The sequence below is a fragment of the Mustelus asterias genome, chromosome 4 (genome assembly GCF_964213995.1).
Source record: "Mustelus asterias chromosome 4, sMusAst1.hap1.1, whole genome shotgun sequence".
NCBI lineage: Eukaryota > Metazoa > Chordata > Chondrichthyes > Carcharhiniformes > Triakidae > Mustelus > Mustelus asterias.
Window position 1 is genome coordinate 64,858,886 of NC_135804.1, and position 12,736 is coordinate 64,871,621.

The window sequence follows — 12,736 nt, forward strand, 5'->3', positions numbered from 1 at the left end:
TCTGATCTTTGCGTAAGCGTTCTGCAAGGCAGCCTTCACAACACACGACAACGCAGAGTCGCTGAGCAGAGACTGATAGCCAAGTTCCGCACACATGAGGACGGCCTCAACCGGGATCTTGGGTTCACATCACACTATCTGTAACTCCCACGACTTGCCTGGGCTTGCAAAATCTCACTAACTGTCCTGGCTGGAGACAATACACATCTCTTTAACCTGTGCTTAACCCTCTCTCCACTCACATTGTCTGTACCTTTAAGACTTGATTACCTGTAAAGACTCGCATTCCAACCATTATTTTGTAAATTGAGTTGTGTCTTTTTATGCCCTGTTTGTGAACTGAAATCCCACTCGCCTGATGAAGGAGCAGCGCTCCGAAAGCTAGTGGCTTTTGCTACCAAATAAACCTGTTGGACTTTAACCTGGTGTTGTGAGACTTCTCACTGTGTTTACCCCAGTCCAACGCCGGCATCTCCACATCAGCACAATTAGCCATGGCTGTGAAGAATATCCTTGGTCTCCAAGGAACTGACAATCTTGATTGCCCGAGGATGAAGGCTTCATGACTAGCAGGCAGGTGTTGGCATGCATGACTTTGTAAACAAGCAGCATCAAAGTTTGAGAGGAATTATGTGCAGCGACTGGAGGACACTGCTCCATCTATACTGCCCTGTGTTCAGTTATTTTTGCCATCTCTCAAGTTCACTGCTCCGTCAATAGGAACGATAACCAATCAACTGGTCTTAGCAAACAGCATGAGTCATCTCACCTAGTGAACACTGCTGCAAATGGCAGACTGACAAACGTGGGTGGTGATCCTATTTAATGTCTGTCAGGATAGAGTTATAATTGGATTTGTGTACAAAGCCTCATAGTGTCACTTTAAATATAAAGTGCAAACCATACAATAGGTCTTAGAAAGTTTATGAATGGCAGTAAACTATAAAACAAACTCTCAAAATTAGGCTAATCTGCACTGTCACACTGGGAAGTGCAACATTATGGGAAGTCTATATTCGCATTATACTTTCCAAAATGTTAAATGTCAATTTTCAACAGGCATGACATATTCTCAAGTGTAGTTATGGCTCAAGTATTGTGAGTGGCTTTGAGCCAAATTACAAACTTACAATTAGCATTTGCTTCTTTTTTGGTAAAACTGCCTATAAGACTTCATGCCCAAAATAGTTAGTTCATCAAATAATCTTCCATTCTAACTCACTGAAGACTAGCACAATGTATTGTGTATGAGAAGGACGTTGGTCAAAGGGTTTCCTACTCTCCACTAAACAACCTCACGAGGCATCAGGATTTCTGAAACGTGCAAACACAAAGTCACTTTGCTCATTATTGATGCATTACACTGAAACCTACTTACATTTGGGTTGACTGTAATGTGAGGAGCCAAAGCAGCCAGCGAATATACGTTGATGTCGTGGTAGCTGAACTGTGGCTGTGGAGGGACCGTAGATGTACATGTGGTGGTTGTGGCCGGAGTCACAGGTGCTGCTGGAAAGCAAAAAAGTACAGAATTAATTGTTAATTGTCCAAATCCTTTATTCCAAGAGCCTACAAGTGGCAGTCATTTTTCAGGAAATAAAAGTCATTTCTTTAACATAAAAACGTTAATCAATAACATTTATTTGGGAGGGCGTGGAGAGGGGGAGCAAAGAAGTACATGTCCACTAATTTGCAGACAATTAAGAAATGATCAATTAGACTGTGCAAGAAGCATTAATTGTTTCAACTACAACTTACATCCTTTGCAGACTGGGAGTTATCCACTCTGTGCAAATACATTGCAGTACTCATATTTAAAGAGATCATACAATGCTTTCAGTCAAAGTCTGAAAAATACACTGCTAATTAGAAAAAGTTAAAAATTGTATACAGGGTTGGACAATGTCAATACATCCACCATCTGAAGGTTCCTGGGTGTGACACTGATTTGTTTCCTTAGCTATGAGCAGCTGGTGTATAACTAGGAATCCTTAAGAAATGTCATGTTTTGATGCTCTGCTTCCTTAATATTGCATTGATGGCAGATCCCAACTGAATGCTCAGCTGTTCAGTTAAGAGATTTTACATTCTTCCTTGCTTTCAGCTGATAATCAATTTCTCAAACTCTCAATTTTAAAAAACAAAACAAAAGAATTTAGAAAATTTCATCAGTGCAATTCAATCAAGATTCCAGTTACACACAAGTAAATGAAGCTGAGTTAACTTCCTGTTACCAAGTTTCTCCTGAATGATGAAGTGGGGCCAGTGAATGCTTGGTATATAGACAAGTGTGTGGAGTACAGTTGAACTAAACTGCAGCAGGAACAATGCATCCAACGGATCTTTAAAACTACTAATTCCCATTTAATGCATTCTTTACAAGAACCTTCAATTAACTGCAAAGCCTAAAAAGATTAATTCAAACCACTTCTGAGATAGAGGAAAGGTGTGGGGAAGAGAAATTTGGCTGGTCAAATTCATCGATTGAAGGATATTGCAATTTTTTATTCATTAGGAGTAAAACAAATAGGAGTGAAAGAATTTGGATCAATTTGTTCCATTATGGAAATTTTAAATAATCTTTTGGAAAAGAGAAGGATTATTATTATGGGCACAACCTTGTTCAGCCTTCACATACAAACAAGATATTATTGACTGGGGGAGAGGGCTGGTGGTGAGGAGACGAGAAATTCTTTAAGTCAACTGTTCTGCAAAAAAAAAAAATGACACTGAACAGTTAAGTGACATTCCCACTCTACATAAGGTTCCATTCAGGGCCATGCTCTTACTTCTTTGTTAACCAGACACGCCGAGAGAAAAATTACGCTCCTGTTCCAACACCAAACGAAAGGATGCGGGGTAGACAGAGTGCGTTCTGTATGTTGTGTGGGAGAGGGATCTGATGCAGAGTTGGGCGGAAGTTCACTAGATTTCTGGGATGACATCAGTCTCCTCTTTGGATATGGGACAGCAAACAATGGAAGAATTCAACTTTATAGCCAAAAGCTCCCATGGGTAAAAGCAGTCATTTGTGGCCAGAACTTCCAGGATAATCATTCTTTTGTAGGCCAAGGTAACAAAATGCCGCACAATAAAGTACTGTAAATAATGTAAACAAGAATAGCTGGGAAGGAGGATCCAAGTGCAGATGTTTACTGATACTAAAGTTAACAAATCAAAAGCTAAAGTAGCTATCATATTCATGACAAGTAGGAAAATAGCTAACTGAAAATTTGTTCCAACTGAAATATTTGTTTTATGAATGGAAATGCACTCCCTCCATTTAACATGCAATAAACCACAGTACCTCAAAACATTTATTAATAAATTGAAAGTTGTGACAAAAGTTATATCTAAAACAAGTTTTTTTAAATTGTCATGGTTCACAAAAGGTTTAAAAGTCAACTTCACTAGCAGAATGTATGCCTCATTGATACAGTTGTTTCAAAAATAACAGGTATCTGCGGAAGAAACGATTTGTTTCCAAGCGTGCTGCATTAGCAGTTTAACAAATACCGGTCATTAAATGTGCTTCTTCCTTTTTTTTGAAAGTATATACCAAAGATTCCTTCTGAAATGGTCATCAGTTGCAAGATTATTTTGCGTTACTCAATCAACTAAATAAACTGAACTGTGTTGCAGCTACTGTTCACTTGTCTTTTTGTAAATAAAGTTACTTTGCAAAAAGAGGCCAAGTAAAAGTCTTATTCCATTGGTAGCCTATCTCCCGAAGACAGAGTGGTCAAGTGAAAGCAGAGCATGAAACCGGCTGTTGAAAATAAATTGAAAGCAATTCTGTTGTTATTTACCGATACCACGCTATTTGGGCAAGTGTACACACTTGTTCAAGGATATCGGGAAGCGCATGGATGCCTAAAATATCAAACTCATAAAACCTCACCGTTTTGCTATATTGCTACAAACCATCTGAACAACAGACTGGAATTTCCTTTGCTCACTGCTTAATTGAATCCAGAAGTCACAATGACAAAGCATATTTTAAATATAGGACACAAACTACGGCCTCAAATTAACAACTGCAGAGTAGGCCAATGAGAGGAAAATGTAATATAAAAAAAAACAAGGGCAAGACTCACTTGGCTTTTCCTTCCTCTCCTGACAGGATTATATCTGGGAGAGTATAATTCCAGATGCTGGCCATTGCCCATGGTCAAGAACCTCGCCCACATAACTGCTCATTGACAAGCCTAAAGAATGAGTGCCAGCAGGTGCCTTGAGTGTATGGCTGTACAGCAGAGCCCTGTGCAGTCCTCACCCAACATCCAGACTTTAAACCAGAAGGTCACTGGATAGCACAGGTTAGGCAAGTGTGACGATGCAGCATTATTGGTGTGCTGCAGAAGTTATCACAGCTACTTAATATTAGGTTCTTTCATACTTGTGAAATAGCCCCAATAGTGCCCAGTGTAATATATTACAATCTCTTCTGAACATCTACGGTAAAAGGAGTGCAATGCCTGACGAGACACGTCAAACCGTGAATATCAAATAAACTCAATGAACATGCAGTAGCTGGAAATCTTTGCAGCATGATAGGAACGGTCAAGTGAAATCCTTGTATCCAGAACCAGAAATTTACTTGACTGCCACCATTTTAAAAATCAAAGGCAAATGAACTAAAACGCGCAACATAAAAGTGGGTAGAAAGATAATGGAGCGTATTTACAGGTACAATTCTTAGTTCTCCCCCATCCCACTCTCCCCCAATTTAAACTGCAGGGACAGCACTAGACAGCTTTCTGGTGCATCAGGGCTGCAACCGATCAACACAGTCACGTATGATGACTGGAAGTGAATGTTAAATTACAAAAATGCCATCAATAGTCAGGCCTGAGATGGGGAGATGGGCAAGGATTTTTAAAAAAAATTTAAGACAAATAAACAAACACTACTGGTTGGATGGGCCAAACAGCCTTTTTTCCTCTTAGTATCAGAAACAGGAACCATTCCATTTAGCTGCATTAACTTAATACACATTATAAATCCAAACAATCATCTCATGTATGTTCCAAAACTTTTCCCTCAAAATCATTTATCTGCTAGTTGAAAATAAAATAAATGGCAGAATATTAACACAAAAATGCAGGCATACCAAACCCTAGGATGTTTAATTCCAGTGTCCTCCGTTCTACATCTTACATTACTGGCAGGACTGAAGCGGTAGCGTCTGGTACAGCACATCATGAATTCTAGAATTATATAGCAATTACATCAAAATAGCTGCTGCACACCCCAAAAAGACCGCACAATGGCCACAGCTGTTAGAGTATTATAACTTGCATTTTTGAACCTTCAGAAGACTGACTCCTCCACTGGAAAAACATTTCCCCTCCCAGCTGCTGTAGAGCCACTTCTCCTCCTTTGTCAGCTAAAGACCAAGGCTTCAATCTGGCCTACCGGTAATGCTCGCAAAGCCAGTTTCCCTCTGGGTCCTAGTGCTCGCCGTGTTACTGAAACCTGACCCACCCTATATTTTACATCAAGCACAATGATCTGCATTATGGTAAAGGCAATCAAAAGAAAAGAAAAATTCAGGGTAATAACCATTTGTAATTAATCAGTGCCCAGTTGCATCAATTTTAAATGAGGTGGCTGTGTACCACAAAATTTCTCCTTTTGTAAGCAACATGACAATTTAATACTGGACAAAAATAAAAGCACTTTACCAGTGGTGACAACTGCAGGCAGCTCCTCTGGTATTTTGGACTCTCTCTTTGGAGCAGACAGCTGTTCCTCTAGATTTGTCAATTTTTCTTTGTCCTTTAGTAAAGTTCCAGGCTTCAAGTCGTTGATATCCAAAGCCAGATTTTTACACAAGACCTCAATTTCAAACTTCAGGTTTAACTAGGAAAATATTTTTTTTGGAAAAAGGTTAGCAAATAGTTCCACCTTCCAATTCAAAGTCAGAGCTCACAATACTCACCTATAAATGATCAGTTTAACAATCAAACTATTGCAGCCCTGATATATTCCAAACCTCAAAAATGTTACTACCTGAAATACATTTAGGTTAACCATAGCATCCTTGTTTGTCCAAGAATATTTAAAGTAAAAGTTAAAGTTTATTTATTAATCACAAGCAAGGCTTACATTAACATTGCAATAAAGTTGTGAAACTCCCCTAGTCGCCACAGTCCAGCACCTGTTCAGGTCAATGCACCTAACCAGCACGCCTTTCAGAATGTGGGAGGAAACCAGAGCACCCGGAGGAAACCCACGCAGACACAGGGAGAACGTGTAAACTCCACACAGACAGTGACCCAGGAATCGAATCCAGGTCCCTGGTGCTGTGAAGCAGCAGCGCTAACCACTGTGCTACCGTGTCGCCCCTGCTGCAATTAGATGTAATTCCTGTATTTTTGACAAATGTAAAGTGCTGAACCACCACCGTCTTTCATACTACTATGATCTGAAATAGGAGGTCTGTTTCTGAATCCTGACTTGCTGTACAGATGTTAAAGCTTTCTTGTGTCTGCACTAAGAGACATTAAAAGAACCGAAAATCTGAAGCAGAAAACACATGGCAGATTCATAGCATCTGAGGTGAGATTAACTCTGCAGGTATGGACCATACACCAGAACTTCACCAGCATTAGCAAAGGGTCACTATTGCCTTTTCCTCTTTTCAGGTACAGGCTGTTGTGCATTTTCTGTTTTCATTTCAGGCAACTGCATCATTAGTGCATTCAAGCCCCCGGAATCACACTGCCTGGACTGGTTCTATGACCAGGGGAAGCAGAGCAGGGAGGGGTAGAAGCCGTTACAAGGCAGTTGACCATATACTAAGGCAGGCTTCCAAATTCTAAGCACTTGGCTAAAGGGGTCCAGTGGAAGACTGGCTGCCTTTGCAATGGGGAGGCATGCTGTTGACAGCCAAACAAAATAACTTCAATACCCAGAAACATTAGAGATCAGTCACCATTTCCTCCAGTTTTCTTCAGTGGGATGACAGCAATATCTTATTTCTTGTAAAGGGTGAAAGAATATTGCGCTGCCCACTGCAAATGTAGGCTTCATGTTGCCATCATATCACTGGAAACAGTATTCCAGATCAGTCTCTTGATCCTCCACTTTGATGAAAATAGGACCTCATTGCAACCATATCCCTAGTTCTTCGTTGGATGGAACAATATTGAGCAGAACAACAAGGGCACCGATTCATCATTCACTGCCGTAATTCCCAGCTGAGCTTGGTCAGAAAGCAAAACACTGATAGGACCACTTAACTCCCAGGGTAAATCATCACTTAACCAAAAGAAACTTGTTCTTGGCTAAGGCACAATGTGATGGGCACCATTCTTGTTGGGTGGTACCATTATCAATGCCAATGAAATGATAACTGGAAAGTTGGAGATCCTTCTCCACACTAAACAGTGGAGGCAATTATTTACAATTAGTGACTTGGCTGAGATACTAGATAACTGAAGTCAGTGTTTTCTTCGAATTCTTTTATTATCATGCTTATAATGATTAAAAGTAACAAAATCATCAGATTCAATTCGTAGAAAAACACAGCACAGAAGGCAGCCACTTGGTCCATTTTGTCTGTGCCTGGCTCTTTGATAGAGTTATTCAATTGTCCCACTTCCCTATGTTTTCTTATGGCCCTGCAATTTTCTCTCCCAAAGTTGTTATTCAATTCCCTTTGGAAAGCTCCCATTGAAATTGCTATCATCTTCCTTTCAGGTAGTGCATTCCAGATCATAACTTGCTGTGTAAGGTCAAATGCACTAAATTTGAATAGATGTTGAGAACTCAGACAATAACAAAGTAATTTCTAGTAGCCGAACCCGATCACAAAATTCTAGCTAGTTTGCACTCCCCCAACAGGACACATTCATATTTAGACAATTTACACTGAGCTTTTTATACATGCTCCTCCCTTAATTTTCTCCCTAATCCTTCCTCTCCATAGCTATCTGTTATCTCATCTGAGTGGCTAAGTATGGTGTGTTAAAAACAACCTTCAGAGATAGATGAAAAATCAGCCCATCCCGACTAAAATAAGATGGAACATGGATTTTGGTGTTTTCTCACAGGTCAAATGGTTTATTTTTAAAACAATAGATAATTTTCAGAAAATCTACCTACATACACCTATACCTGCTTTACTTGAGCAGTAACACTAGTTGGGCAGATGCATTATTTTAATGAGGATATCAGCAGATCCCTTCAGAACTTATTGCACTCTACAGGTTTAAGTCTATGGAAACAAGTGATCCCAAGCAGAACAATATGTTGTGAGAAAATATTAAAAGAAAAAATGACAAAATGCAATTACTTTACCCCATCAGCACTCACATCAAACATAAAAGCGTTCAAGTTTATTTTCATTGATTCTCTGTGCCTGACATGAATCTGGTCAGATTTGGTTTCAAAAGGGCACATATTTAGAACAATTGATTTCAGACTCAAGGTAAAATGTAACAAGCATTTTAAAATCATAGAATCCCTACAGTGCAGAAAGAGGCTATTCGGACATTGAGTCTGCACCAACTCTCTGACAGAGCATTCCACCCCCACCCTATCCCTGTAACCCCATGTATTTATCCCACTAATCCCCTAACCTACACATTTTGTGACACTAATGGGCAATTTAGCATGGCCAATCCACCTAATCTGCACATCTTTAATCTTTCTACCAGAAGGACGTGGAGGCTTTGGAGAGAGTGCAGAAAAGGTTTACCAGGATGTTGCCTGGTATGGAGGGTATTAGCTATGAGGTGAGATTGAGTAAACTAGGGTTGTTCTCCCTGGAAAGATGGAGGCTGAGGGGCGACCTAATAGAAGTTTATAAAATTATCAAGGGCATAGATCGGGTGAACAGTTGGAAGCTTTTTCCCAAGTCCGAAATGACAAACACAAGGGGTCACAAGTTCAAGGTAAGGGGGAGCAAGTTCAATACTGATATGCGGGGGGCGTCTTTTTTTTTTTACACACAGGTGGTGGGGGCCTGGAATGCACTACCAAGCAAGGTGGTTGAGGCAGACACGCTAGGATCATTTAAGACTTATCTAGATAGCCACATGAACAGACTGGGAATAAAGGGATACAAACGGATGGTCTAGTTAGGAACACATGACCAGTGCAGGCTTGGAGGGCCAAAGGGCCTGTTCCTGTGCTGTATTGTTCTTTGTGGGAGGAAACTGGAGTGTCTGGAGGAAATCCATAGACACAGGGAGAACCGCACAGTCACCCAAGGCCGGAATTGAACCTGGGTCCCTGGTGCTGCGAGGCAGGAGTGCTAATGACTGCGCCACCATGCTGCCCAAACATTTTGAAATGTTTAAGTTCTAGCATTAACATATTACTTAAAAGACAAGGTTACACACACATGGGAGAATACAAATGAAACAAGGGGGAAAACCAGAACTTAATGCAAAACACTCTCCAGAAGGCCTGAGCCTCGAGACATCTTCGTAATTTCTCCCCACTCCTCCTCTCAAAGATTTCTGCAAGAAATTTCATGTCAACTTCTAAAACCAGTCTGAACCTGAATATCATCTAAACACACACATTTTGTACAGAATTTAAGCACACTCAGAAGAAAGTGCTCTGTAATACTCAGCTGCATCTCAACAATAATCTAGCATGTTTGAATGAGCTGTTTTCTAATAGAACCACGCAGTGTAACTCTCTGGCAGCAATTAGCTCTATGCAATTAGTACAAATCAGAAGGGCCTTACCTTCAAATCATGCTCTTGATGCAGCTCTGCTAGTACATTCATGATGGCCATTGTCCAAGGATTTGGAGGCCTAAAAACCTATGGAAACACAGTTCACAAAGTAAGAACTGATTTGCTCAGTGCAACAGAGTATTGAGAAAGCCCAACGAACAACTGGATCAAAAAATTGAGAAAATTGATTGTACACCTTTACTCCCACTCACCCCATCTTCCTACCCCAAATGACTGTCCCTTCTGTCACATGGTTACCTCAACTAAGTTACCATTTCACTGTTTGGAGCAAGGTACAAGAAAGTGACCTCCAATTACTTATTTTCGCCTTTTCTGCTGACCCCCCCCCCATTACGGACATCCCTCGAATAGGGTCACTTTGGTGCAAACTGCTAGGACAATGTAGTGCCAGATAAAGGTGATTACACTGATATTCACCCAGTGACTCCCATTTAATTGGCCCTTTCAATCTGCAGATGTTACCGTTCTTTTTCCGAAAGGACAGGTTCAGAATTTCAAGTCCTACATTTTAAGAAACATTGTAAATTTCAGCTAGACGCATCATCCAGGTTTGGTGTCCACTAATCAAAGATTCACCACATTGTACTATATAAAGGAGTTACTTCAGCAATTGATCCTCAACTACAAAAGTATGTAATCAACTGATGAGAGCACATCCCAATGAAAGTAGCAATGTGATTTCATCAGCACTGCTGTTGAACAAGGAACAAATACTGCAACATCACTTAGTAGCCAATCTATCACTTCGTAAAAACTGTGTGAAACACAGTATGATAAAATGGGGTACTCAAGAGGACTGAGTGACTCAGAGCTAGGTTAGGCACTTGCACAGATAATCTTGAAAGTGAGACTCAAATCCAGAAGGCCAGTGATTGTGAAAAGCACCATTTGAATGCAGGTCTCTCTGTCCAGCATCAACACATCTTAATTGGCACAAAGGAAATTTAAAGATGGAAAATAAAAATTGTAGTTGGGAAAAGACAAGTTACACACTGAATTATCTGAAACCTGAATACATTGCCTCATGAACTGCCAACACACCGAACATAGCCATGGTGTCCCATGAATATTTCCAGCTAAACTCCACCAAAAAGTGCAACCAGATGGACTTTTTCTTTTTAAAAATAACAGCCAAAATTCTATTAAATAGTTTAAAGATTCTTGTAATAGATCAAGTCCTGATGACAACTTGTAAACATCAACTTTAGTTTAAAAAAAAATCACTGTCCTTTTCCTCCTCCCACAGTGAGATTCATTTACACACCATCCACATTGAGGCTTCACGGTCACAAATAAAATGCAATATCTCAGAGTAAAGCAATACCATATGGTATCAACACTGAATTCATCTAAAAGAGTATCTCACAGCTACTTCAACATAATTATAGATGGGTGCACAACTAATGTTTTAGAAAGTCTTTTTTTCAATACCAGTCACAGAATCTACTTTCCCTTCATTTAAATCTAACTTGGAGATTTCCCTGACAGTTGAAGACAAATACTCCACGCATGGACTAAGAACAAATGGAATAGCACAAGCCTGCTAGCCGCTAGATATGATGACCCTGGCTTGATAAGCATCAGGATATTTATCGAGTGATGCGTGTGGGTGAAGTGCACAGTTTTACCTTATTAACCCCCAGCAGTACACTTGCACACACTTGGAAAACCCAGATTTCAACTAAACTCTCTGGATTTAAGAATGTGTCTGCACAGCAACAGCAATTGCAATCCACAAAGGTAGAAACAAACATTATCGATGCTAATATCTTGGCAGCTTGATTTGAAGACTTCAGCAAGGAATTGGTTATCTACAAGTCCAAGGGTCAAGCAACCTCATCTAACCCAAAAAATGTTTTTTTTAATAAAAAGCCCAGGTCACCAGCAAAGGGTGGCTGTTGGTCCAGCTCACGTGAAGTCTTGCCTTATAAACAGTCTGCTGAAGACCTGAACCCGGTCTCTTCCAAATCAAGAAACTATCCACCATTTTCCTCAAATGCCGATATATCCATCTGATAATCCCAAACCTGAAAATCATTTTCAATTCAATCTCTTGCACTCTTTACAAAGTTTAAATCAGCCTAATTGTTTTCGGCCATAGCAGCTCAAATTCACTCGATGCAAATGATCAAGATTTCGACCCTCCGTTTATAACCTCAGTTTATTGGGTAAAACAGTAAAAGGAGAGCATCTAGTTTCTGTCTCTTTTGTAATAGCTTTACAGCTATTGTAAAGCTGCTGACCAGGAATCCATCACTGAACGACATGAGGTTCCCCTCGTGTTGCACTTTCAAAGGCTACATTTTATAAATTAATTGCTCAAGTTAACTGTCTGCATAGCACATCACCCTGTCCTTTCTCTCCCGTTTGCTTCAACATCTTCCCAGTTTCTTGATTCTTTTGCCACAGGAACTGCTGTTCAGCATTTAAGTACATTCTTTTTGGGCAGCTGTTTCCAACACTAATGCAATAGTATCAACCTTGGTCTTTTCCATTCATCAATTAGCTTCATATGTGGTAGTTTGCAGACAAAACAGCAATCATAAATAAAAGATTTGCACCTGAAATTTATACATTGCAACCTCCCCAGTCTGGAAATCTATTGTTCAGTATTTGCTTTTTTGATTAGAAGTATGGAAAGAAATAAAAAACACCAGCCGTCTAGAAATCTTTTGAACAGACTCAAACATTCCCTGTGTGGAGTTTGCACATTCTCCTCGTGTCTGCGTGGGTTTCCTCCGGGTGCTCCGGTTTCCTCCCACTGTCCAAAGATGTGCGGGTTAGGTTGATTGGCTAGGTTAAAAATTGTCCCTTAGAGTCCTGAGATGCGTCGGTTAGAGGGATTAGCAGGTAAATATGTGGGGGTAGGGCCTGGGTGGGATTGTGGTCGGTGCAGACTCGATGGGCCAAATGGCCTCCTTCTGCACTGTAGGGTTTCTATGGTTTCTATGATAAATCAGCATCATTTTAGTACAGTACTTGCTTTGAGTGTGGAAACTTGGAAGGCACAATATTTG

General features: G+C 40.2%; 1 protein-coding gene across 10 annotated transcripts in view; it reads right to left on the bottom strand.

Moving 5' to 3' along the window:
• The window catches only part of cnot1 (CCR4-NOT transcription complex, subunit 1), a 204,249-nt gene that overhangs the window by 50,590 nt on the left and 140,923 nt on the right, over positions 1 to 12,736 (bottom strand). For 8 of the 10 annotated variants that reach the window (XM_078211150.1, XM_078211148.1, XM_078211146.1 and 5 more), the window contains 3 exons: positions 9,708 to 9,785; positions 5,688 to 5,865; positions 1,379 to 1,509 (listed from right to left, as the gene is read on the bottom strand). In XM_078211150.1, coding sequence (XP_078067276.1) covers positions 1,379 to 1,509; positions 5,688 to 5,865; positions 9,708 to 9,785 — 387 coding nt within the window. The remainder of the gene's footprint in view (positions 1 to 1,378; positions 1,510 to 5,687; positions 5,866 to 9,707; positions 9,786 to 12,736) is intronic. The other 2 variants (XM_078211147.1, XM_078211152.1) reach the window with 1 other exon arrangement.